The sequence below is a fragment of the Molossus molossus genome, unplaced genomic scaffold (genome assembly GCF_014108415.1).
Source record: "Molossus molossus isolate mMolMol1 unplaced genomic scaffold, mMolMol1.p scaffold_m16_p_20, whole genome shotgun sequence".
Classification (NCBI taxonomy): Eukaryota; Metazoa; Chordata; class Mammalia; order Chiroptera; family Molossidae; genus Molossus; species Molossus molossus.
In genome coordinates, this window is record NW_023425356.1 from 20709423 (window position 1) to 20736408 (window position 26986).

General features: G+C 48.1%; 1 protein-coding gene across 1 annotated transcript; it reads right to left on the reverse strand.

Annotated features, from left to right (window-relative positions):
* Window positions 1–768: 768 nt before the first annotated feature.
* On the reverse strand, window positions 769–23268 carry CGN (cingulin). The gene is made up of 21 exons (XM_036271922.1): window positions 23228–23268; window positions 16947–17828; window positions 16183–16283; window positions 15984–16053; window positions 15786–15881; window positions 12902–13029; window positions 12145–12277; window positions 11606–11818; window positions 11062–11210; window positions 10688–10820; window positions 7919–8119; window positions 7389–7595; window positions 6807–7064; window positions 5748–5918; window positions 5103–5264; window positions 3942–4031; window positions 3699–3782; window positions 3470–3588; window positions 3041–3149; window positions 2508–2671; window positions 769–2199 (listed from the first exon to the last, which is right to left on the reverse strand). Exons 2-21 carry the CDS (start codon window positions 17811–17813, stop codon window positions 2058–2060), a joined length of 3597 nt encoding a protein of 1198 aa, XP_036127815.1. The 5' UTR covers window positions 17814–17828; window positions 23228–23268; the 3' UTR covers window positions 769–2057.
* Between the last annotated feature and the right edge of the window lie 3718 nt (window positions 23269–26986).

The window sequence follows — 26986 nt, forward strand, 5'->3', positions numbered from 1 at the left end:
GTTTTGCAGAAGCTAGTATACCAAAGCTGCCCTTATATGGTTGTGAGAGGCGGGACGTGTCCTTAAAAGGAATTGTATTCTTGAGAAAGGATGAGCCTTAAATTTCTCCAGTGGCATTTGCTCCCCAAGCCCAGGTTAGCATCTTAAAAGTCTGAAAGAGAGCTTAACCAAGGAAGACTTTGCAGCCTCTTCCCAGCCCAGCTGTTCTCTGGGTTATGGACCACAGGAAGGCAGGCAGGAGGAGGTGTGAACCATTCTTGATTAGGCAGTGCCCCTGAATTTAGCAGTAGGCTCTGGTGAACATCTATCTCCCTCTTCAAGGCAATACAAGGACAGAGATGACAGTAACTTCCCTCCCAGGTAGGGACTGGGTCCCATGCCAAGTAAGAATGGACGTGGGTATTTGTACCTGGGAGGTGAATGCTGGGGATATTCCTATGCCCCAAGAGAATAAAACCCAGTTCTTGTGTCTCCTCTAACCCTCAAAGAAGGCATTTACTGGCCTTGCTATTCCCAGAAACTTGTTTAAGAGAAAATGGAGGTGCTATAAACACTTCCCAGTTCCCTAGGTTCCATCTGATCTCTTGTAAAGGGCCTCTAAAAAGTGAGATAAAGAAAATCCCAGCTTCAGCCTCTAAATTGTGCCATTAAAATGGTTTCTTCATAATATATGGACCTCCAAATAAGTGAGGAAAAAGAATGCAAACACAGACAAGGATTTCAGGATATATAATTTTAATATTTAATTTAAAAATCAAAGCTGGATTGGTTTGGAAGAAAATATCTGATTTGCAGAACACTTTTTAAAATCATGAAATTACAAGTCATTGGTGAGAACAGCCTTCTTCTTCCCTGAGGCGCCTCACAAAGCCTGCTTAGGAAATGAGGTGAATCATCTCCCTTACCTCCTCCCCACCAGAGCTTGGCTCTCCCCAAACCCAAAGGAGGAATAAATCCTCCATTGCCTCCTCCCATTTCTACCAAGAGTCAGCCTCTAGCCCCAGTTAGGAAGCCCTGTATCAGCTCCAAACTCCTGAGATGAGGGTCTTTCAGTTCCCTATTGTGGATGGGCACAGCTGGTCAGAGAAGCCACAAAAAAGGCCACAGGGAGAGACTGAAACCTTTTCAACTTGTGTAGACAGTTGTCAGGGTTCCCAGGTACAACCACCTTATAAACACGTCCACAGTCACAGAGGAAGAGGTGGAAGGATGGAAACCCTGAGCAGAACCAGGCCCCACCATCTCATCACGGCGCTACCAAAGTCCATCTCAAAGGGACTCACCAGCAGAGAAGCCAGTAGCTCTCTCAACCAGTCACTGGGGCCACAGGAAAGGCTGAGGGCCCCAGATGAGAAAAGGCTGGTCCTTGCAGAGGTATAAATGTGCGGGTATAAAAGGCAAGAAGAGCATCCTTATGTCCTCGCTATGGCTAAGGCACTAAGAGGAAAGAAGGAATTCAGGAAAGGTGATGGTGGGAAGGGTCTCCTAGATCCACTCGCTTAGGGAAGACAAACAAATAGGACGGGGGTGGGAGTGGGGACTACCACATGGGGCCCGTGACTGTGCAAAGAGGAGCATCGAGGAACAGGCAGAGCCATGCGAGCGTGTCCATTACCCATAACGTTCCCCTCACCCTGCTCCAGAGTGGGAGGAAAGCAGGTTACAGGAGTCAAGGGAGCAGAATCATCTAGGGTATTTCCCTGAGCCTGAGGGTTAAGGGCTAAAGAAATAAAGCTTTGGATACATGGCAATTTCTCTCCCTTCCTGACCTGCTCAATCCCCCTCAGCTTATATGCTGACCATCCAGCAGCTGTAAGGGAGAAGAAGGAGGGCTCAGCCAGCACTTAAAGGCTCAGGTGGCCTAAAATACCCACTCCTCCAGAGGAAAAGGAAAGTCCGTCTACCACCTTAGCACTGATACCCTTTTACCACCATCACCCCCGTCTCAGGTCTGAATAATTGGGTCCCCCACAAGAATGAGGAATCTGAGGCAGGGCAGAGCAGGGCTGGCTGGGATAGGCCTCAAGCCGTGGTTTCTGGGCCTTGTGGACCACAAGCTAACAGGAGCTGGTCTGCAGGTTGCTCTCCGTAAGCAGTGATGCAATGGAGGAAGGATCGTACACACTGTCAAATTCCTCATCTGAGCTCAGCCCTTCGCGTTGGAGGGTTGACTCGGCAGCTGAGCGGGAAGCTTTGCGCCTGAATCAAAGAGAGAAATACTGGTAATGAAGGGAGGTAGAAAGATTGAGACAGCCATTCTTTTCATGCTAAAGAGACTCCCAGTTCTTCTAAGACCAAAAGCTACTCCCAAGCTCCCCCACTAATCAGACATTTGGGGAGATGGGGTATAGAATGGGAGCAGAGATACTAAAAGATAATCATACTGGCTTCCAGCCAGGAATAAGTGACTTCGAGAGATCTTCCTCTCCCTAAAGATCAGCCAGGAGAGCCCATCCCCTTTCTGCTCCACTATCCCAATGAGGCAAGAGCAGAAAAGCAGCCTATACCAGGAGTCCTTCTCCAGAGTTTTGATCCGGGCCTGGAGCTGTTCATTGACTTCATGCTGCTCCTCCAGCTCACGCTGGGCCTTCTTCCTCAAGCCGTCCAGTCGCTCAATTTCCTCTTCTGCTTCATCCACCTGCCGCTTCAAAGCCTTCACCCTCAGGCTTAGCTGGATGGGATACCAAGTCCCCACATTAGAAACGCATCTGCTGTCACCATGGCCTGGACCCTACCCTGCAGCAATCTTGATGAGGGATCGCTGCCCCTAGAAAAACGTGACCATGGGCAAGTTCCCTAAACTCACAGGTTTGTCTTGGAGATTAAATGAGTTAATACATGTGTAATACTTAGAAAAAGAATCTAGCACATCATAGGCATTCAACATGTTTCCTACAATAATCCACTTCTTTCAATCAAGTCTCTGTATACAAGAAAAGTCTAAGTCTGAAAGATCTATGAGATGGCGCCAATCTTGGCCTTCAAGTAAACGCAGTATGTCCTGGCTGTATAGTTGCTTGGCCCCAGCTGTAGTCCTTACCTGGTCTTTCTGGTCATTGACATGCTGCCGCTCATCATCAATCTGGATGGACAGCTCTTTAACCCTCCGTTCCAGTTTTCGGTTGGTGGACTGCAGAACTGTCTTCTCCCTAAGGCAGTGGGGAAGGGGGATGTCTGTAGCTGTCACCATTTCTAAAGAACCCCCTACTTGGCCTTCCAGTGCCTCCAAAGACTCCTTTCAGTCATGAACCCCACCATTAGACTAGGGAGGATCCAGGGCAGATTCAAAGAACCGGGGATATAGACGTCGTTCACATTTTAGAATTTTTGCAATGCTCTCTCTGTTCTCTATCAAGAAAGAAGTTCTATCAAAAGGTCAGGCCAGGTTGGCCATGTTTGAGGTAGAAGATGGAGGGCACCCAAGAGGAGAAAAGCCCAGAAGGAGAGTGGAAATATGGGTTCATCTCACCTCTCTTCAGCCTGCAGCCGCTCCTGCAACTCCCGATTCTGGGATTCAAGCTGAGAGAGGCTGGTGTTGGGCTTCTGGAAGCTTTCTGAGCTGGCCAACCGGCTCTTCAAGTCTTTGTTCTGAGAGGGACAGGAAGCCTCCAGTTATCACTCTCTTTCTGATCCCTTCCATGGTCATTCTATCTGCCTCCTCTGATCTATCAACATGATTCCACACCCTTCCCCCTCACCTGTCTCTCCAGGGAAATTTTGTCACACTCCAGGTCCTGCCGAGCAGACCTCTCCTGCATGAGCTCTGTCCTTAGCTGGTCTACCTAGGAGATGGATGAGAGGAACCAGACTTGGGGAGGGCTGACGATGAACCATCAAGCTGAACCAAGTGAGGCAGAGTAACTGTAGGATGCTCTCTGAACCCTGAATCCAGAGCTTCTGTTTCAAGGGTAGCCACAGATGTGGAGTAAGGAAGGGGTCACCTGATCCCGCCCGCGATTCACCCGGTCGGTCAGCAGTTCCACAGTGTTCCTCTCTTCATCTAATTCTGCCTCCAGCCGTGAGACTTTTTCCTGTGATGGAGCAACAACAGGTTAATTCTGCCCCAAATGCTGGACACCAGAATGCCAAACTCCAATCATGACCCTCTCAAAGCCCAGTCTCGACTTTTCTTTCTCGTACATCCCCAGAACCTGTTGGTCTTTGCCTCTGCCCAGAGCCACCATGAGCTTGTGCCCTCTGCTGACCAGGTGTGGCATCAAGGGGAAAGAGGGGGGCCTGCTCTGGTCTTGGCCCCTTGGCAGAATGACAAACCTCAGAATCTATTGCTCTGTGGGTCAGCCCTAGTTCCCTAGTGGGAAGAGAGAGAAACCAAAGTGCTTAGCTAGGTCAAGATAGAGAGAGTCAGACTGAAGCACCAGGGCACAGACTGGGGATGTACACTCGAGCCAGGCAGTGCCATGTAGAGGCTCTGAGAAGGGGGCTTGGGGCCAGCAGGCCAGGGTATGAAAATCAGATGTACTGCTTCCCAGCAGAGGGGCCCTGGAGTTGCTTAAACCTCTCTGTGTCTGTTTTCTCATCTACAAAATGGAGAAAACAAGACTCCTTACACCACAGAGATATTCTCAGGATTAAATGAGTCTTAAGTGCTTGGCACAAAGAACAATACAGAAGTGTTTGCTTCTGCTGCTGCTGCTGCTGTTGCTGCTGCTGCTATCATTATTGTTATTACTATTATTGCCAAAGACAGCACACTGAAGACCACTGTTCACTCAGTAGCTCCTGCGAACTGCTGCCATGCAGAAAACTTAGGACTTGAAGGTCAGTGTTACCATATCTTCCAAATGTATAAAACAAGCCAGATCCAAATTTTTATGTGACATCCATAAGTTTCTAAACACTGGCATTTAATTCAAAGTTCTTTAAGACACTGAAGTCATCAACAATAAAGATAAATTTAAAAAACAAAACAAAAAACACTGCAGTCAAACAAAATCTATCAGCTGTGACTGCCAGTTTTTGAACCCTAGCAGAGAAAGAAGCTTGGTTTGTCCTGGTTCCTTTGCCCACAGAAGTCCCACCCGTGGCAGGCCCCAGGCCCCCTCCCCCTCCCCCCACCACAGGCCACCGCACAATGTCCCCACCTCAAGGCCCTTGAGTTGCCGGGTCCTGTCATCCTGGGAGCGTTTTTTGTTCTCTGTCTCTTGTTCCAGCTCCTTCAGCCGCTGGGCCAGCAGCTCCTTGTCCAGACGGGCTGTGTCCCGATCGGCCTGGGAATCCTGCAGGGCCTGCCGCAGCCTCTGAGTCTGGGCAGAGGGAAAATGCAACAGCTCGGAGAAATAAGCTGGAGATTGAGGGGTGGGAGCAGTCTGCAATTCTTTAGAATAGCCAGTGCATGGTGATGATAAAAAGCTGGCTGATTTTTAGCCCATTTTCTTTATTGTTTAAAAATTCTCTGCACAAAACTGGAATCACCTGAGGATCCCCAAGGATTATGATTTAAATGGTACAAGATGTAGCCTGAGCATTGGAGTTTCTAAAAATATTCCCAGGTGATTTGAATGTGCAGCTGAGTTTGAAAATCCCTGCTCTACAGACAATGCATCCCTATTGTCTGTACCTAGGGTGGACCACGCCCTCCCTCTCCCACGTTGGTATGTCACTCTAAGTGGTTAAACCTAAACCTGGGTCTCCCAGGATCCCTGGGCCACAGGTTTAGTTAAGGGGCAATTACCTTCAAACCAAAGGCACTGGGAGGGTTCCCACCCTCCGGCCACTTAAGCTCCTACCTCATCCTGAAGCCGGCTCAGCCCCCCAGTGGTCTTCTCAGCTTCACTGGCCCACTCCTTGGCCTGGCGCTGAGCATCTGCGACCTCCCGCCGGGCCTTTTCCTTGTAATCCTCCAGCTGGGCCTGGAGCTGCTGCAAGGCTTGCTTAGAGTCATCCCCGATCTGCTCCAGCTGAGACACACAGAAAAGAGTGTTTTCAGCACATAACTCTTTAACAGACACCTCTGTTCCTTCTCTGGACTCAGGTTCCCAAGACTCTCCAAGGGCCTCCTTCCTGCCAAAGCAGCCCTCTCTTGCTCTGTCCTGGGCCTAGGACCCTGGTATGGCTACTAGTAATGTACAGATTGCCTGGGTTCAAATCCTGACTCTACCACTTACTAGCTATGTGACCACAGGCAAGTTACTTATTCTCTCTGGGTCTCAATTCCCCATCTGTAAAATGGGATAATAAGAGCACCTACATCACAAGGTTGTTGGGAAAATTACATTAGTTAATTATATAAAGTACATACAACAGTGCCTGATACAAAGTAAACCTTAAATGACCTTATTTCAGCAAACCCAAAATGTCAATTAAAAGGTATACCACTAAGAAAAATTTGCCCATTGAACTAAGACATGCCATCAGTTACAAGCCAAAACTCAACTTCAGAGATGATAAAATGTACATTTTAGAATTGATGAATAGGTATTTGCTGTAGTTTTATAAAGAGATGAGGAGCACAACCTTAGCTGAAAACAAGCAATTTATTTCTTTTTCTTCCTTTCTCCTTCCCCTTCCCCAAGTATAAAATTCTCCCAATGAAGATTCTTACACTTAGGTCTTACAGACTTCTAAGGGAGAATTACAGGAGATACTTCCAAGGATCAAGACCACAAAGGAATGGGATGGGGGGCGGGGGGCAATGAGGGGAAGTAGGAAGGATGCCACTCTGATGATTTGACTTTGGCCTCCCCAACAATGAACTTGAGGAAAGCAACCAGCACACATTCTGACCCACATCCACCCTTCTGGATAAGCTGGACCTCTTCCTGAGCTCAGGCTGCCCTATTACTCACCTCCTTGTTGAGTCGGTCCACAGTCCTGTCCAGCAAGCGCTTCTGCTCTTCCAGCTCAGCCTTGCCCCGCCGGAGCGCCTCCCGCTGCTTGGCCTCCTCCTCAAGGGCCCGGTTTAGTGCCTGCTGCTCCTGTCCCATGCGGGCCAGCCCACGCTGGGCCTCATCCAGCCGTACTTCCAAGGCCCGCTTGGCTGCTGCCAGGCTCCCTTCCGCTTCCTGAGCTGCATTCAGGGCCTCCTCTAGCCGCTGCTTCTCTACCTGGGACAGGGGGGTCGGACTAAGAGAAGGCAAAGTGTGGGCTCTAGCCATTTGGAGGTGAGTAGATGGGAGAGAGGAGGAAGAAAAGGGTGAGCAATGAAAACAGGCTCAGATGAAGTAGAAAAAAAATTAAGACACAGACATGCAAAGGTTGGGACATTCACACCAAAACACACTCCAGGAAATAAAGCCAAGGTGAACAGAGGGTTTGGAGGCAAACAGACCCACACTAAAGGCAAAATAAAAGTGATGGCTGACTGTTTAGCCAGGGACTGGAGGGAAAAGGGCCCGAAGGAAGCCAACGAGGTCACCAGAAGCACTGACCTCTAGCCGCTGCACCTTGTCCCGAAGCCGCGCCTCCGCCACTTCCCCACCCTCCGCCAGGCCTCGTGTCTCCTTCAGCTGCTGCTCCAGACCCAGGATGCGCCGTCGGAATTCATCATTTTGCTCCTGGGTCTCCCGAAGCGTCGTTTCCACTGCTGCCCGACGTTGCCCCAGCACTGCTGCCTCTGCCTCCGCTGCCATCTGAGCCTGCGGCCGTTCAGAGTGGCGGCTCAGACCCCATGGCTCAAGGTTGCCACCCCAAAAAGAGGCCACAAGAACTGGATTTAAAGTAGGGTAGTGCCACCAACCAGAGTCTTCCCTGAGAACCCCACCCCTACAGAGATGCAGTGTGTGTCACCAGGTACAGCCCGGCCTCCCCCTGCCAAATCCTGGCTGCCTTAACCACACACCTGTGACCAAGGGTCTGGTCTGTACATACCCATGACAGGTAATTTTCCACGCCCTCTGGCTCCTCTGCCCTCCAGACCCCTCAGCCTCCACCTCCTAAGCCCTGTGCCCACTCCCCTTGCCTTGGAAGCCTCTTCACAGTCCTGTCTCAGTTGCTGGAGGGTCTTTTGCAGCTGGACATTCTGCTGTTCCAGCCCCCGGCTTCGATCAGCCTCAACCCTCAGCTGCTTCTCCAACTCCCGCTCCCGGTGTCGCCCAGCCACCTCCTGGCTCTGCCGCTCTGCTCGCAGCTCCTTAAGTTCCTCCTGTGTCCGGCGCAGCTCCTAGAAGGGAAGGGGACGGAGGGCCAGCCTGGGATACCAGAATGTGGAGAAACTGAACTCTCATACATTGCTGGAGGGAATGCAAAATGGTGTGCCTACCTGGGAAAGCGCTTTGCAGTTTTTCTAAGTTAACCATGGATTAGCATATAACCCAGCAATTCCACTCTTAGGTATATGCCCAGGAGAACTGAAAATATACGTTCATTCAAAACGTGTACATGAATGTTCATAGCAGCATTATTCATTATAACTAAAATGGAGAAATGGCCCAAATATCCATCAACTGGTGAACAGATAAACCAAATGTGGCATATCCATATAGTGGAATATTATTCAGCCATAAAAAGTAAAGTACTAATATTGCTACGACATGAGTAAAACTTGAAAAACATTATGCTAGGTGAAAGAAACCAGACATAAAAAGGCCACATGTTATAGGAGTCAATTTAAATGTAATTTCCAGATAGGCAAATCCAGACACAAAAAGATTAGTGGTTGCCAGGGGTGGGGAGAGTGACTGCTAATGGATATGGAGATCTTTTGGGGTTGATGAAAATGTTCTGTAATTCGATAGTGGTGATGGTTGTACAACTCTGTAAATATACTTATAACCACTAAACTATATACTTTTTAAGGGTGAATTTTATGGCATATGAAATAAATCTCCATTAATTATGGTCAGTGAGAGTAGATAAGGGTATGAATAAAAAAGGACTGGCTGCCCAGCCAGTGTGGCTCAGCAGCTGAGTGTCGCAACTCATGCACCAAAAGGTTGCCGATTCAATTCCCAGTCAGGGCACATGCCCAGGTTGTGGGCCAAATCCCCAGTGGGTGGCATGCAGGAGGTGGCCAATCAATGTTCTTTCTCATCAATGTTTCCATCTCTCTCCCCCTCTCCCTTCCTCTCTTTCTAAATTAAATAAAGGGAAAAAAAACTTATTTAAAAGGATTGACTGTTAAAAAAATACTTTCAAAACCAAAATATGTGACCCAATAAATACCAGTGCTGCCCTGATTGTTTTTTAAAAATTAGACTATAAGCTCTGGTTCTAATTCTTTAGTTATTAGCTACTTCTGAAATTCAGAAAGTACCATAATTAGGCTAAAAGTTTATATAACACATAGTAAGTCTTCAGTGTGGGAAACTAACAAAACAAATTATTAAGAAAAAGAAAAATAGCACAGTGTATGGTCTATATTGAATTGGGCTAGTCTGTTTTCCTAATGTATACTTTGTTTATTGGCTAAATACTTGATAAAATACACTTAATGTATGAAATAAATGAAACACTACTTATTATTTTTTAGCTTTATCCAGCATAGTATATCAACTTAGATTGTCCAGAGGAATCCAGGTTCACTATGTCAGCTAATATAGTGAATAGATTTCAGACTATCCTTGATATTTGTTCACTTCATAACAATATTTTAAATTAAATATCTTAAAATTTTAAGAATACTTTTTTTTTGGTACTTGCCCCTAAAGGGAACCGAACCCAGGACTCTCTGGTCTGCAGGCTGATGCTCCAACCGCTGAGCCAAACCAACCAGGGCTTAAGATTACTTTTGATTTCATAACCACCAAAGTATATTTGGTTAACATTTATTACGTTTTTCTCCACCAAATATTTTGTGGTAAGCTCAGGCATTTATGTATCTGGAAAATCATCATTTAAAAATATGATTACCTTGATTATAATTAGGCAGTCTTACAGTAAAGGCATAATAAGCATTGACTGATTAATACTTGTTAACTGAGCACCTACTATGTATAGCATTTAAAACCAGCACAGCGAATCAAAGAGACATTGACCTAGGACACTCAGGAGGCCATAAATGCCAGTTCCCTAAGATTAATGAAAATATTTTCTAAGTTTCTAAATCATCCAAAACAATTAGTTGCTTTCTTGTCCTGTATAAATTAGGAATATGAAGAAATTATTTGTGTGTTCACTTCAATTGTATAAATATTTATAAAATATCCATGTATGATAAATCATTTAATTATACATCTGGATTCTAACTCTCTAAGCAGCTTTCAAATTACCTTTCGGCTTCGCATTTAGGTCAACTGACGATGCCAATGCAAATATTCCAGTCCATGTGATGACATTTCTCATTGTAAGTAAATAACTGGTATTCTAACTGTAAACGTTTATTTCATAAATGTGGTTAATGAGTACACTCTGAGAGAGAGAGAACAACTCTTGCTATGTGACCAAGGTAGGTTTCCAAATTTCCAAAAGATGACCCTGGAGTTTCACAAATCCACCTAAATGCTGCTACTCATGAGGTCTCTTGGGACGCAGCCAGCAGCCTCTTGATATATTACTCCACTTGGCCACTGAGAGCCCTTTCCACTAGAAATGTCTCTACTCAGTAAGATCAACCCTCAGCTCTGCTGGGTCAAAGACTGTGTGCTGGGAAGAAATAAGGCTGAGCAGGCACAATAGGGCCTGCAAACCAAGCACGAGGGAGACAGCCACACTCATGTGGGAACCCTCATGGACAGGTGAGGCAGGCTCCTACCACCCCAACCTGCACTTCTGTCCCCCAACTCCCAAATACCTTCTTGAGCTCCTCCACCTGGCGAGAATCTCCAGCACCAGCTCGGGCCTGCCCTAATTCCCTTTGCAAGACATCTATCTTCTCCCCAAGCTCCTCTTCCATCTCCTCCTTCTCCATCCGCAGCTGCAGGAGCCTGAGCCCAGACAGGTGAATTAAAAGGGAAAAGGACAGGGTCAGGCCACCTGCCTGGGAGAGGTTAGCAAAAGAATGAAAACCACCTCCCTGGAGGATTGGGTACCCAGAAGGGAGCAACATGGATATAAAAAAGAACAGTTTGAGAAATGGGAGAGTAGAGAATTCCATGGGTGGGAAGGAAGTAGGATATGTATAAGAATCATGGATAAGCGTTCCTGGGAAAAGGGCAAGGTCCTTACTCTTGCTTGGTGGCTCTAAGCTCCTCCTTGTTCTTCTGAAACATGCTCTGCCAATGCCCTGTCTCCTCTGAGGTCTCCTCCAGCTCCCTCTGTAGCCCCCGCACCAGGGCCGACATCCTCTGCTTCTCAGCCTCTAATGCTGCATGGTCCTAGGGAAGGGGAGAGTTGGGACCAGGAGGCTCAGACGAGAGAGCTTGCTTCAAAGCAGTGTGAGAATGTAGAAGGGCAGACTCAGGCCCAGAGGGCACCAGCTACATACCCTGACACCTGGTGCGATGCTAACAGAGGGCTGTCCCCTCCAGTCAGTCCACCCCTCCATTATCTACAGGAAGCCTCCTCCCATTATTTCCCCATGGGGTTTTAATTACACACCCTCCGGTACTTCTGGCCTGCATACCCTCCTTTGCCCTTACAGGTTTCCTGATCAAGGTTTTCATTACCTCCACAAGTGTCTTGTAGGGAGAGTTCCAGTTACAACCACTAAAAGTCCAAATATACCAAGACTTCAGGGCAGCTCCCTTCCCAGCCCGTTCCTGTCACTTGCCTGGGTTGCATCTTGCATGCTCCGGCGAAGCTGCTCTGCATCTCTCTGGTACTGTTGACGGACATTCTCCACCTCCTGGTCACGGGAGGCCACCTCCTCCTTCAGGGCCCCCTTCAGGGCTGTCAATTCCCGTTCCCTCAGCCTCAGCTGCTCCTCTATCCGTTGTTTCCCCTCCAAGACCTCTTCAAGAAGTTCCCGGGTCTCTAACAGGTCCTGGGGAAATGAAGGTGTAAGTACAGAGGTGACCACTTATTAGGATCCACCTGTCTAGCCATTCATTCAGTCAGTCATTCAAAACCTATTTATTGAGCACCATGTAGTCTGTTAGGCATGGTACCAGGAGCTCTCTGCCCTCCGAGATGGCCCCACATGCACCATCAGCTGCACTCACTCCTTAGTGCTCTGCCTTCCAAAATGGAAACCCACCATTTTGGGGTCGATTAGGTCTGTCTGAAAGCATACTAAGGGGTACTCCCATACTTTGTGGATGGCCTAGCTGAAAGGAAGCAGAGGCTGGGGTACCCAACCCAGCTCCCTACCTTCATTAGCACTTCCTTAGCAGGCTCAGGACCCTGGACCTGTTTCAGCTTGTCCTGCAGCTCCATCACCTGGGTCTCCAGCCCATGTCGTAGCCTTTCACCCTGGTCCAGGAGGAGCTTCATGTTCTGGAGCCTAATAATCAACAACAGACAATGTTATTGAGCACTATGTGTCAGGCAGTTTTCATTTAAACCTCCTCTAAGTATTTGTTCAAATCTTAATAAGACCTCCCCCTCTTCTAACTACCTTATTTAATACTGTAACCTGCTCCTCCGACAACTCAGCCCTCCTGATCTGCTATTACTAACTCTATATATCACCTTCTCGCATATGAAAAATTTACTTAAGAATACATTTGTTTACAGTCCGCTCCCTCTCACTAGAAAGCAGGGCTCTTCATCTGTATGGTTCCCTGATGTACCCTAGACTCGAGATCAGTGCCGCACACACAGCATTCATTGCTAAAACATCTGCTGAATGAATGACTGAATTCTCACAACAATACTGAGGCAGGTACTATCATTAACCCCATTTTACAGATGAAAAACCTGAGGCACAGTGGCAAACCAGGGAACCTAACTTGGGCACCATCACCATTACTGATACAGAAGGTAAAGAGGAGGTCCTACCTATCTTCATGCCATATGTCTGCCCCTTTCAGCTCCTAGAGAATTCTTTGTTTCCCTTGGCCCTTGGCAGCCTCTAACTCTGACCTAGGCCCCGTGAAGCCCCACATGCACCATCAGCTGCACTCACTCCTTAGTGCTCTGTTGGGCCTCCCCCATCCTCCGCTCCAGCAGCTGCTGCAGTCGGCTACACTCTTCCGCCTTCTCCTCCAGCTGCCGCTCCAGCCCAACCCGGGATGGCTCAAGCTTCTGCCGTTTCTGAAAGAGGAAATAAAAGCAGGTGGAGAGTAGGGAAAGCCTCTGAGAAGAACCAGGAATAATGAAAATTCTAACATTTATTGACACTCACTATATGACAGGCACTGTACTAGGGAACTTATGCATATTATCTGCATTTAACCCTCATAATAATCCTGGTATTTGTGATAGTTTAAAATACAGCCACAATTTTTTTGACATTCCTTTCAAAATTAAAGCTTTTCCCCTTGAGTATGGGCTGGACTTAGGGACTCTCTTCTAACACATAGAAAAAGGGGGAAATGACATGGCTTCTGAAACTAGGTTTGTAAAACTAGGTTGTAAAAAAGTCATTATACGCCTGGCCAGCGTGGCTCAGTGGTTGAGCATTGATCCATGCACCAAGAGGTCACCTGTCCGATTCCCAGTCAGGGTACATGCCCAGGTTGTGGGCCCAATCCCCAGTGGGGGGTGGGGGGGCATGCAGGAGGCAACCAATTGATGTTCTCTGTCATCAATGTTTCTATCTCTCTCTCCCTCTCCCTTCCTCTCTCCCTAAAATCAATAAAGAAAAATAAAAAAGGCATTGCAGCTTCCTCCTTACCTCTCCCTTATTTCACTCACTCTGGGGGATGGTAGCTGCCATATTGTGAAGGACACTCCAGCAACCCTATGAAGAGGTCCACGCAGCAGGGAACTGAAGCCTCTAACCAACAATCATTGTATTAGCCATTTTAGAAGTAGATCCTCCAATTCCTGTCAAGTCTTCCAATGACTGTAGCTCCAGTCAATACTTAACTGGAACCTCATAAAAGACCCTGTGCCAGAACTGCCCAGCTAAGCTGCTCCCAAATTCTGGGCGTCAGACACTGGGAGATGTTTGCACTAAGCTGTTCAGTTTTGAGCAGCAATAAACAACTAATATAGTTCAATTATTATCTCCACTTTACAGTCAAGGAAATAGAAGCTTAGAGTAGTTAAAGAACTTGTCCAAGGTGCCCTGGCCTGTTTGGCTCAGTGGTGAGCGTCGGCCCAGGGACCAGAGAGACCCGGGTTCAGTTCCTGCTAAGGGCATGTACCTCAGTTGCAGTTTGGCCCCGGCCCCAGTTGGAGTCGTGTGGGTGGAAACCAGTCAATATGTCCAACTCACGTCAATGTTTCTCTCTCTCTTCCTCCCTCTCTCTCTCCCGCTCTAGCTGAAGATAAATGCAAAAAAAAAAAAAAACCAATAATTTGTCCAAGGTGTTACAAAGCCAACAACTAAGGGTACCCGGATTTGAACTGTTAGTTTGACTCACAACTCACCTATGACACTACACTACTTTCCAGAAACCAAAGGGAGTGACAACCCAACACTTACTGAGCACCAACAGATACAGGCAATACTATAAGAGTTGGAAGCAGTATTTTAAAGGGAGGCAGGGGGCCCTGGCCGGTTTGGCTCAGCGGTTAGAGCGTCGGCCTGCAGTCTAGAGAGACCCGGGTTCAGTTCCCGGGCATGCTAAGGGCATGTACCTCAGTTGCAGTTTGTCCCCGGCCCTGGTTGGTCACGTGGGTGGCAGCCACTCGATGTGTCCCTTTCACGTCGATGTTTCTCTCTCTCTTCCTCTCTCTCCCTCCCACTCTATCTGTACAAAAAATGGAAAAATGTCGTCGGGTGAGGATAAAAAAAAAAAATAGAAAAAAATAAAAAAATAAAAAATAATAAAGGGAGGCAGGGGGACTTCATAGGCTGTAGAATAAGATTAACCTGGCCCTGGCCAGTTAAGCTGAGGGTTGGATTCTGGTCAAGGACACATACCTCAGTTGCAGTTCGATCCCCAGCCCTGGTAGGGGTCATGAAGGAAGCAACCAATCGATGTGTCTCTCTCACATCGATGTTTCCCTCTCTCTCCCCCTTTGTCTGTCTGTCTGTCTCTCTCTGCCCTCCTCTCCCTCCCTCCTCCCACTCTATCTGAAAATCAATGGAAAGATATCCTTGGGTGAGGATTAAAAAAAAAAAAAATTCAAGTTAATTTTTTTTTTTTAGAATTTTTTTTTTTAATCCTCACCCAAGGACATTTTTCCTTTTTTTTTTTCTTTTTTGTTCAGATAGAGTGGGAGGGAGAGAGAGAGAAACATCAATATGAGAGAGACACATCAAGTAGTTGCCACCCACATGACCCCAACTGGGGCCAGGGACAAACCGCAACTGAGGTACGTGCCCTTAGCGGGAACTGAACCCAGGCCTCTCTGGACCGCAGGCCGACACTCTAACCGCTGAACCAAACTTGCCAGGGCTAACCTAAAATTTTAAATGTCTTCTCTGCAACTCACTACCTTAAGCAATTCATTTAACCTCTCTTACCTTCAGTTTTCTCATCATAAAAGTCCAGGATGCCTACTTTACAAGGTCACTATAATTATTACATAGAATCCAGAACAGCACCTACTACAAAAATTATACTCAATAAATGACAGCTACTATTATCGCTATCATTATGATGATGATGAAAATAATTGAGGTAAGTAATTTGCTCAAGATTTATACAGCCAGTAAGCGGCAGAACCAGGAGGGAAACTGTCAAAGGAAATGGAATGAAAAGTAGCTGGACTCCTGATAAATGTGCTCCTCCTGTCTAATCTCTCCAGAAGCCCAGAAGTCCCTGCTGGGACTAGAACACACTCTTGTCTCCGGACACATGAGTGCTCATTCCATTGCTAAGAGGAGCCAGCACAAGCCAGGGTTTTTCCCCCTGCGGTTCTTCATCCGTCCTATGCCTCTAATCTCTTCTCACCTTCACCTCTTCATCCAGCTTTTGCTGTAGCTCCTCCACTTTTCGGGTGAGTTCTCCCTGCCCTGCCAGGGCCTTACTAGAACCAGGAGAAGCCATCTGCCAGAGACATGGGGGGAAGGAAGTGAGTCCACGTCCAGATCCTGAGGCCCAACAGGCCCTAAGCCTGACCCTGGCTCCCACTATGAGAATGCTACTCACCACCAGAGGCTGCATCTGCTCCAGCACCAAACTGACCTTCCGCCTCACAGATGTTTCACTTTCTGGGCTTCTGGAGGATAAAAGGACAGAAGTAAAGGTCAGGGGAGGGAAGAGGTAGCAGAGATGAGGGAGGTTAGGGTAAAGAGCATGGAGGATGAGAAAGGAAGCTAGAAGGAAAAGAAGGGAGGCCCCCACTCACCCCTCCCTCAAAATGCCATAGATGATGGCCTTCACATGGTCCATACTGCCTGGTGGGGTTGCCTCCTGCTGGTCTCGAAGAAGGTCTGGAGTTGATTTGAACTGCAAAAAAGTAAACCCAAAGAAATAAGAACATTAAGCCAGAAGCCCGTGTGGGATTCAGATGGACCAAAAGTGGCGATTGGGAGACAAGGCCCTTCAAGCATAAACAAGCCTAAAGTGGGGTAAAGAGGTAACACCACTGAGGCCTGAGCCTAGGGAGAGGTCCAACAGGATATCCCCTCACTACTGCTGCAAACCAGCTTTTCCTCAACAAGCAGATCTCAACCAGCTGTGAACTGTATCACAACTAATTTTGCATTAATGACAGTTAATATATTAGAGTTTGTAAGTGATTTACTATTAGAATGGGCTTAACTTTGTCTCAGTAAAATCGTTCCCCCACTTATTTGCATTCCTGAGTGGGAGACAAAGGTGGTTGTTTTATGTATGCTACAGTCCTAGCAAATGCTAGTGACTGAGGCACAGTTAATGGCTGGGCAATGACAAGTAACTGTCCATGCTTGTGAATGGTGATTTCATAGTTACTTCCTTTACAATTCTGCCCGTGGAAATTTTGTCCATGTGGATGGAAAAAGTGAAAGACAAAAGGTAGAGACTTTCTGCCCTTGGTTATTTGAATCAGCAAGGGGTTTCCGGGCTGGTGGGTCAGGGCTGATGAGAAGGGGACCAGGGTTTGGAAGCTGCAGAGGGGTGGGGTCTGACCTGCAGCAGGGCAGGGTCCTGTGTTCTCCCTTGTGGCTCCTCAAAACTCTGAAGGACCCAGTCCTGGGTCTGACGGGAACGGCTAAAGCCACTTGGAGGGCTCTGATTCTGTGCCAGTTGTTTCGAGCTTTTCACGTGGTTGTCATGCTTTGTGCTAGGGCTCCAGTGGTTGGGGGACCGGCGTTCCCGTTCCTCAAAGGTGTCCCGTGGGAGCCGGTTGTCCAGGCTCTGGCTCCGCTTGCGCTGTTCAGGAGGCAGTGAACGCATGCGGCGGCCAGTCCGGCCCCGGGCCTGGCCCCCATGGTGACTGTCAAACTTGTTGATGAGTGAGTCCACTGAAGAAAGAGGAGCAGTATCAATGGTGTTCCCTGGGGAAGCTCCTTGGGGGGCCAGCTCCAGTAGGCTGGTGCTCCTGTTGCCTGGACCCAGAGGGGTATGACCTGTCAGTGAGGCCTGGGACTGGGAGCGGAGCAGCCGTCCATTCCAGTGGGCCCCAGGCTCTTCATCAGACATGCTATCCTGCAAGGCGCCAGAAAACTTCTTGGCCCGAGAGTAGGAGCTCTCAGGGAGTTCCAAGTCAGAGCTCAGAGCTCCTGGGGTCCCTCGGCTGTTGGATCCCTTGATTTGGACCCCAAAGGAGTCACCACCTTTCTCCCCACTGTTGAGTACCACAAAGGGCTGTCCAGCGATGCCCTGCACACGCACAGCGACCCCATAGGTACTGGCTCTTGCATCCTTAGCAGGGCGTCGCCCACCATGACGAAGGGTGCCCATCTCTGTAGTACCCACTGGCTCTGTGATGAAGCGAATCTGGACTCCATGGTCTACAGGGCTCCGGGGCTCACCCATGGTGAATGCCTGATCCATGGGCGGGAGAGGGTCCTAGAAGATGAAAAGATTGTAAGCTGAAAGCAGAAACCCAGAAACCTCCCCTACCCAGCTTTTACGAGGGTGATTGTCCTGCCAGTTCCTTCTGTGTCAAACAGTTCTCATACTTGATCTGAGCAGCAGAAGCATCCCAGAGGCCTATGAAAATAGACTGCTGGACCCACCCCCAGAGTTTCTGATTCAGTAGGTCTGGAGTGAGGCCTGAGGATTTCCATTTCATACAAGCTCCCTGATGCTGCTGGTTCAGGAGCCACCCTTTGAGATTGACTGACCCAGAAGAATCTATTTCCTCTGATACAGATCTGGGAGTTTGGCTTTGTCAAGAATTTAAAGATGTGGCTTGCTCTTCATACATACACATATACCACCATTGCCTCCCCCACCCCAGTGAAGGCAGAGCCCAAGCCCTGCCTAACAGACACCTCCATCCCAGTGGAGCAATGGGGCCTTTACTCCCACATCTCATTTCAAATACAGAAGACCCCCAAGGTATTCCAGCCCATTTCTGGGAGGATACTTAAGCTGACAGCAGTGATGCCTCTGGTTTGGGGCAACTGAGAGCTAGGGACAGGGATAGGGAAGTGACTGGCTTTCTATTGTGTATCTTTTTGTCCCTTTGGAATTTGGAACCATGCAGATGTGTTGCCTATTCAAGAAAAAGATGTAAATATGTGTAAGAGTGCCAGTCCAAGGGGCCCCAGGATGGGCAGACTTGTCCCACATGAGGGGCAGAGCCAAGACCACCCACAGGCCAGCTCCCTGGTCCACACTGCCCAAGCTCAGCGTCAGCAAGTGGAATGTATTGCAGGTGTGCTCTGGCTCTCGGAACTTCGGGAGGACCAGTTCTCCTCCAAGAGAATAAGAACTCCAGTTTCTGCTAATCTCCACCAGAGCCTAGCACCAAACTGGAGGAGGAGCCTCTAACATGCCAGCCAGAGACACAAATGCCCAGCTCAACCTCCCTGTGGAGCTCTGGGCCAAGGAAACTTGGAAAGAGCTCTTTCAGGGATTGTAGATGTGCTAGGAAGCCCAGGAAACTGGGGAGAGAAGGTAGGGCCAAGCTCCAGGTGAGAAAGGGCTTGGTGGGAGTCTCCTGCAGAAGGAAGAGCATTCCTAGCATTCCAGGCCCTTTCCCTCCAGAGAAAGGAACAGGGAGGGAGGAGCCCTTTATTGGAAAAAAAGAATCTCAACAGCTTTTTTGGTGTTGAGACTCCATTTAAGAAGTAATGAAAGCAATGCCCCCCCTCCCCAGGAGACAGCCCAAATTTTCCACAGAATTTCAAGAGATTCACATAAACATCTTCAAGCCCACCAATGAGCCCAGAAACCCCTATCTTCCACTATTCAAGCACTGGGGAGGACCTTAACCAACCTCTGACTCATACCTTATCAGCAGGCTAGTTGGTTGGCAAGGCCCTACCAACCAAATAGCCTTGGAATTCAAGTGAGAAATGGAACCAGAAAAGAAGCCACAAGACAAAGGGGTAAGTTTTCCAAACCATTCAAACAGTAGAAAAGGCATTGAACTAGAATCAGAATCTGGCTTGGAATCCTAGCTCTGCTCTTCACCTGATGTATATAACCTTGGGCAAATCACAAGTTTTCCGAGCCTCAGTTTCCTCATCTTTAAAATAGGCATAACATTGCCCGCCGGGTGTGGCTTACTGGTTGAGCGTCAACCCATGCACCAAGAGGTTGCCAGTTCGATTCCGGGTCAGGGCACATACCCAGGTTGTGAGCCCGATCACCAGAGTGGGGCATGCAGGAGGCGGCCGATGGTCTCTCTCACCGATGTTTCTATCTCTCCCTCCCTCTCCCTTCCTCTCTCACTCTAATATCAATAAAGAAAAACACACACATATATATATTTTAATGACAAGATATTAAACATGAATACACCTCGCAGCATATGCCTGTCACAAAGCAGACATGTTACTCTGTACATGTGCTGCTCCTTCCAACAGGACCTTCCTAGTTTCACCTGTTCATGGAAGCATGTCACTTCCTCAGAGAAGCCCTCCCCAACCACTCCTTTTCACAGTCTGTCAGAACCCCACTGTATGTTCCATGGTTGTCCCTCAGTGAGTCTGCCTCAGCTTATTTTTATATATTTATCACAGTGGTGACTTGTTTCCTGTCTGTCTCTCCCACTAGATTATAAGCTCCTAGAGGGCAAAAGACCATGGCTCTCAGCTGAGCTCCTGTGTCCCCAGGACCTAGCACATGGTAGATATGGATAAATAGTTGTTAAATGTTGTATCTTGAACCAAGGCGGCCTCACATAGCAGTGGAATTTGCCCAAAGATTCCTCAAAGCCATTTCTGTCTGCCCTAGAAACATTAGACTTCTTCCTGGCCTGGACTCCTTGCCCTCCTCAGTCATAATTTTGGAACCAGATGTGCCTAGACTGCCAACTCTCAGAAGTCCCATTATTTATTCATGGTGCAGCTCTACCCTGTCAGTACATCTACTGATCTTCAAGATCCAGGTCAAGAAGTTCCCAGGCTTGGCTCATAGAGTACCAAGTTGTTCAGAGGCAGCTTCTAATGCACGCCCAGGTCCCAGTGACTTCCTAACCTCAACTACCCTAAGTCCCAGGACATGTGGGTAAGGGGCCAGGAGGGCTGAAGGAATCCTTGGGGTAGGTCAGAAAGCAGGGCTCTAAATGATTCAACGCGGAAAACCCGAAACCTATCCGCCTTCAGTTACAGAGGACAGTGGGCGGGGCCAGGGAGCAGTGCAGCTCCAGGGCCTTGCGTAAGCCCCAGAGGCAGGTAAACAGTGAGCTTGCACTGGCAACATGGAGTCCAGAGCCTTCACTCTCCAGAGCCTTGCGTAAGCCCCAGGGGCAGGTAAACAGTGATATAGCACTGGGCAACATGGAGTCCAGAGCCTTCACTCTCACCAGATTCTTGACCCTGCTTTTCCCTTCCCTGGCATGTGCCCAAGGCGCTCCTCACCAACTGCACCCTGGAAAGAGACCAGGCCTCAGGTTAAATGAGCTTCATGGGTCTGCCTCTGCCACTCCTACCTGCAAGGAGGGGAAGGACACCGCACTGGTACCAAACAGCCACTTCTCCCTGAGTTACTCATTAGCCTGGTCTGCCCCAATTCCATCACCTCTGGCCCAGCCATAGTGTCTGGCTCCCAACTAGTAGTGACAGGGTCTCTGTACTACTGACAGGAAGTGGGGGTGGGGTGTTTTGGGGTGTGCATAAGAACAGAAATACCAGGGCTGGGGAATACACTAGATGGTACATAATTGTCAGATTTAGAAAACAGGAGAACTGAACTAGATATTAGACTCCCCTCAGAGGTAACAAGGAAAGCAAATTGGTCAAAATAGAAAAGGACAGCTTAGTGACCTTGATCATTCAGCTCCTATTTTCTCATAGTTACAGATAAGAAGGTTCCCTGTGGATCTAAAAAGAACCCCCTAAGTGGACTTCTGGCTCGGTCCACTGAAAAAGCTGAAACCTGAGAGCCAGGCTAGAGCTGCTGGGCCAGTGGGGGGAAAAACACAATGAGGAACTGGGCCCCTGCAAACTGGCTGGACTGGTTTGAGAGGCAAGGGGAAGGGGAGGGCCAGGGAGAGTCCACTGGCTGCTAGTAAAGCAGACCTGAGATATTCTACACACAGAGGAGGCCAAGGGGCAAAACCATGGGCAGGGACTCTGTCTAGCCTAGATGCCAAGGCCAAGGCTCTGAAGGAGGACAAAGCAGGTAGAGCGGGAACAGGCAGGAGGAGCAGATGCACAAAGAACCTGGTGAATGATGGGCCAGTGTGTGGCTGGAAGACTTTGGCTCTCTCTACTCCTCCCTCTCAAGTCCCCAAAGATTCATTCCTGATCCCACACTTACTTTGACCACCTTCCTGGACCTTAGCTCTTCCCTCCCCGACATGAGGAAAAGCAGCCCTCCCTTCTCCTCACCTCCCATAGAGGTGAAGGCATGCAGGTCAGCCTGGAGAAGGCAGGAAGGGTTCTAGGAAGCCAGAATCCTCTTAGGGTCAGGCAAATCTCTGGATCATCAATCCCCTACCGTCAGCCCCACCACTCCCAAATATCCAGGATGAAAGAAGAGGTGCAGAGGCACCTGTAGGCAGTCTGTTGACAACATAGCGGTTGCTAATTATTTCCCAATTACAACTTTCCTCAGGCAGGGCATCAAAGGGGCCAAACTAAGGTTGGCTCTGGTCGCCTTACCTGGCTAAGGCAAGGGAATCTGCCTCAGAAGTCTTATTGGGGCCCCAATCTGTACCTCTCATTCAGCTGGAGACCTGGAGGTACTAAATCCCCTAGTCGTGGTCTCCTGAAGAGTCCTATCTATTTCCTGCATCACTAGTGCCCACTGCCAGTCTGACAGCCATCATGGTCTGGGAATCAGAGATACCTGGTGTGGTTTCAGGGAGTAATGGGAATCTTCTGAGAGGCATCAAGGAAATTAGTTAGACTCCCAAACATCATCCAATGGCTCCACCTAAAAGCCCAGAGGAAAGTACCTGTGCTTGAGGGGAGAGTTTGACATTAGCCCCCCCAAAAGAGGCCTTATTAGAAAGAAATAGTTCCAGATATTTTGTAGGCCTAGGGATCTTGCTTGCTCATATCCCTCTCTAGGAGAGCACTCTTTCAAGAGAAAGACGGAAAAATTCTCCCTGGCATGAAAGCAAAGAGGACAGAAACTGAAAGTTTTAGTTTCACAACTGGCAATGAGATGCGGGTGCCCTCCTGTTCTGCTCCTTAGTGTCGCCTATTTGCGACTGTCTTCGCCTATAGGTAAAGAGTTAGAGAAAGTTCCACTTCTGAGCCCTCTCAAAGCCAGAAAGGTGTCAGCACCAGCTAGAATGCAGTCAGGGGGAAGAACCTCAGGGAAACAGCACCTCTCCACACCCACCCCCTTCCGTCTCTGAACCTGGCCACAGTTCCCTTTGCCCAACTGAGACGAACTCCTTCCCCGCACCACCCCAGTCTCCCAGAGAAACTGCCCCTGGGACAGGGCGTCTGACCTCCAGAGAGATCCTGGCCCCGAAACGCTTTCTTGCCCTGGGAATAACCTTAGCCTCAGGTGCCCCTCACCTGGCACCTTTCCAGGCACCTGCTTCTGGCACCTTAGAGTGGGAAACAGCCTTTTTTTTTTTTTTACGTGCCCCGAACCCGAGACTCTGTGGTCCGCAGGCCGATGCTCCAACCGCTGAGCCAAAGCGGCCAGGGCGGGAACCAGCTCTTAATCACTATTCCCACCCTACCTTGACCTACCCTCCTCCCGTCTCCAACTCACACCTGTGCCCTGAAGGGACGTATCACTCACCGATCGCCACGACCCCCGCCCCTCAGAGATATACCTGGGGACCCGCTTGCCTCTCAGGTGCCCTTGCCCCGACCCGGTTGACTCACCCCAGCCGAGCTCGGCGCTCCCGGGCTCGGGCTCGGGCTCGGGCTCGGGCTCGGGCTCGGGCAGAGCTGCAAGCGCGGTTCCCGGCCCCCCGCCCCTTCGGTCCCAGGACGCTCCCTCCTTCTTTCTCCCCCTCCCACCAACCTGTTACTCCCCTCCGAAGCTCCACCCCTATTGGCCGTCACCACACGCCCCGCCCTACCCTTCCTTCGGTTGGTCCGTTTTCCGAGAGGGGTGGGGCCTCTGCTAGCACCCGGACCCGGGGTCGCCAGCCTGGGTGGGAGGGAGGTACGGGCCTGGTCACGTGAATCGGCGGGCGGGGCGGCGAGGGGCTGCGGGAGGCCATTTTGGGGGTCACCTGAGACCATCCCCGCCGGGGTCCCTGCCCCGGAAGCCGCTGGCCACAGCATCTTCTGGGCTCAGCTGGGAAATAGCTCCCGGTCTCCGGTGTTCTCAACCAGAATCTCTGTCCAAACCCTTTTCTGCCCTTCGCCTACCTTCGCTTGAACCAGTTTCCAATTCCGTCAGTTCTGCAGAAAATATTTCCCCGGCGCCCCAGCATCAGAGCCCCCTTCACCTCAGCTCGTCTCCCTTTTCCCCAACCGGCGCCAGAACCCCAATCTGGGATTCTCTTCCCCATCCCCTGGCCTCCACAGATAATTTTCCAGCCTTGTACCCGTTTTACCTTCCAAATTATATAATTTAATCTTAGAAATCATAATCATCATTTGTCTTTTGTCCTACAATAGGGAGCAAGGATCTCTTGATTTGTTCGCTGCTTTTATCCCAAACGCCTACAACAGGGACTTGCACATAGTAGACGCTTGATAAATATCTACTGAATGAATGGGAAGCGGGGTGGAGTATACATTGAAGAGGGATGTAAATTTACATTGAATAGGGATGATCCTCATTCTAAACGGAAGGGGACTCAACCCCAGATTGTAAAACCACTTTTTAAAAAGTAGGAAAATTGATCTCAGTCCCCAGGACAGATTGATTTAGCTTACATCGCTGGGCTCTGGATATTGTTCTTGCTTTTTTATTCAGCAGATATTTATTGTGTACGTATTTAGCGTTAAACAGGTAGCTTAAATGCAGCTGCCAGTCCGGTTTGTTCACGGAAGCTATTTCTTTCCCCTCCCCCCAACCTTTGGAGGCCGGGTGTGGGTCCTGGAGGGTAAAGTCCACCTACCAGTTCCCTAGCCAGGATGCAGTCTTTGCATTCCGAAGGAAGCTTTATATAAGGTTAGAGTCATCAAACCGGCCCATGCCCTAAGAAGGTAAGGCCAAAATAGTGTGGGGGCGGGGATCCGAAGATAAAGTGGCCCTCTGGGACCGCGTTTATCTCCTGACGAGGGTGGAGGTTGGGGAAGGTGTTAAAATATATTTTTTTAAATGTGAGATTGTTGACTTCACCCAGATTTTGGAAAAGTGGAAACGCCTAAAGTCTCCTGAGTAATTAATAATTCGGATACTTAGCTATTTGTAGTAAATAAAAAGTAAAGGTGAAGCAGACACCCACCCCAGCACTCTGAACATAGACTACAAGGAAAAACCCCAGTCCTCTGAGTCACCATTATGTCATCTGTTCCTCAAGGAAGCACTGTCTCAGAAGGACACCATCAGGCACAGGTGGTAAAGGTGACACCAAGGTCTTTTTCCAGTTTGTGGTCCCTCTTCTTAAGAAATGTTACAATTGGGCAAAAAATTACCAGTTTATAAATATGGCAAAGGTAGAAAATTAGAGCAGATACAATATCCAGAAAGAAGAAAAAGATAATGTTGATATTCAAGAGGGTACTTTTACTTTTGTGAAATAGTGTAAAGAAAAATATTCTAGGTAAATTGGAGGTTTCATCAAAGAAGTGAATTTGGAGCCAAATTACTGTTCTACAATTCTTTCCTCACTTTCTTCCTGAGTTCTCCAAGACTATTACCAGGACCACTAACAATGCCACTGAAATTGTTATCTCAAAGATCACCTGTTAATCTGTGGCCAGTTCCTAAATGGAAAAGCAGAGAAGGATACACACAGGAAAATTAATTAAAGATAAATAACCAAAAGGAGGTGATGCTGCCCTGGTCCAGTGGCTTGGTTGGTTGGAACGTTGTCCCATACACCAAACTGTTTCAAGTTCCATTTCCTGGCAGCACACATACCTAGGTTTCGGGTTTGATCCCCAGGTTGGGGCACATGCAAGAGGCAACCAATCTATATTTCTCTCTTGCATCGATGTTTCTCTCTCCACCCTCTTCCTCTCTCTCTAAAATCAATTAATAACAACGACAACAACAAAAAAAAACATGTTCTTGGATGAGGATTTAAAAAAATGAGGTGATGCCATTGGCAGGCATAGAAAGGACTGGAGACAAAAGGTTTTGGGGAGGATCTAGAAAATGAATATAAATTAACTTTGGAACTTGCCATTTTGGAGGAGGTGGGACACACACACACACCCCTAGCAAACAACTGGAAATGAAGTTTAAAAGAGAATTTAGGGGTAGAGACAGATCTAAGAATTATCTTCATAAATGTGAAAGTTTGTAAGGAGGACCAAAGAACAAACCTTGAGAAATAAGGGACAAATGGGGGCGGGGGGAGTGATGAAGCATTCATAGAGATAGGTAAAAAAAATTATGAAAGATCATCATTCTAGTAGAAGATATTGGAATTTGGCATTTGGAATTTATGGTTGATCTTCTAGATGTCAGTTTCATCAGAGTGGTAGATCCTCGGCTCAGACTGCAATAACAGAAGTATATTGAGAAAAGAGGAGAAAGGTACCTTGACTTAAAGAAAAATAGGGTGAAAGGGGAAGTTTTATATCTGTTTTTTGTGTGTGTGTGTTTTGTTTGTTTGTTTTTGTTTTTTAGGAAAGAGAGCCTTGGTTTTATTTTGAGAACAAACCAGAAAGTGAGCAAGAGTCAAGAAATAGGGGGGAGAGAGAGAACAGTCAAAGCCTGGACCTAAAGGAAAAGGTAAAGTCTGTGTTCTAGAACTTAAATTGGAAGACCAGGCATGAAAGAGTGATGAGCCGAGGAAACTGAGTCAGATAATTTTAGTTCACAGAGTACTGGACATGCCAAGGATAACTGATTCTGAGGGCTGGAGATTTTGTAAACAAATTTTGAATCACCTGCAAGAAGGCTCTGATATGTGCCCAATGAGTGGCAAAAATGAAATGGTATCAGAAAGTCTCCCTAGGTGGTATCTAATCTGGGCCTTGAAAACACATGTAGTTGAAAGCAAAGGAGGAATGAAGTCAAGGTTCTTGGAATATGAAAGTGTAATGTCTGTCATGGAAACTGGAAAAAGCACCTGCCAGCTGAGCAAAAGGACAGGGGAGTAGTGGAAAATAAGACTGGAAAGGTAGCCTGGCTCATGTGGCTCAGTGGATTGAGCATCATTCCGTGGACTGAGAGGTCCTGGTTCAATTCCCGATCAGGGCACATGCCCAGGTTGCAGGTTCCATCCGCAGTAGAGGGTGTGCAGGAGACAGCCGATCCATGTTTTTCTCTCACATCGATGTTTCTATCTCTCTCTCTAAAATATCAGTAAAAACATTAAAAAACAAAAACAAAAAGACTGGAAGGTAAAATCTGGTATAGATGCTACAAGGCTTTGAATATCAGAATAAGAAATGTGGGCTTTATTTGTAGGTAATGAGAGCCATTGAAGAATTTTGAGCAAGAAGGTGGTAGTACTTCATAAGCTTAATCTAGTTCAATATGATAAATACAATGGCAAGGTGAGGTGG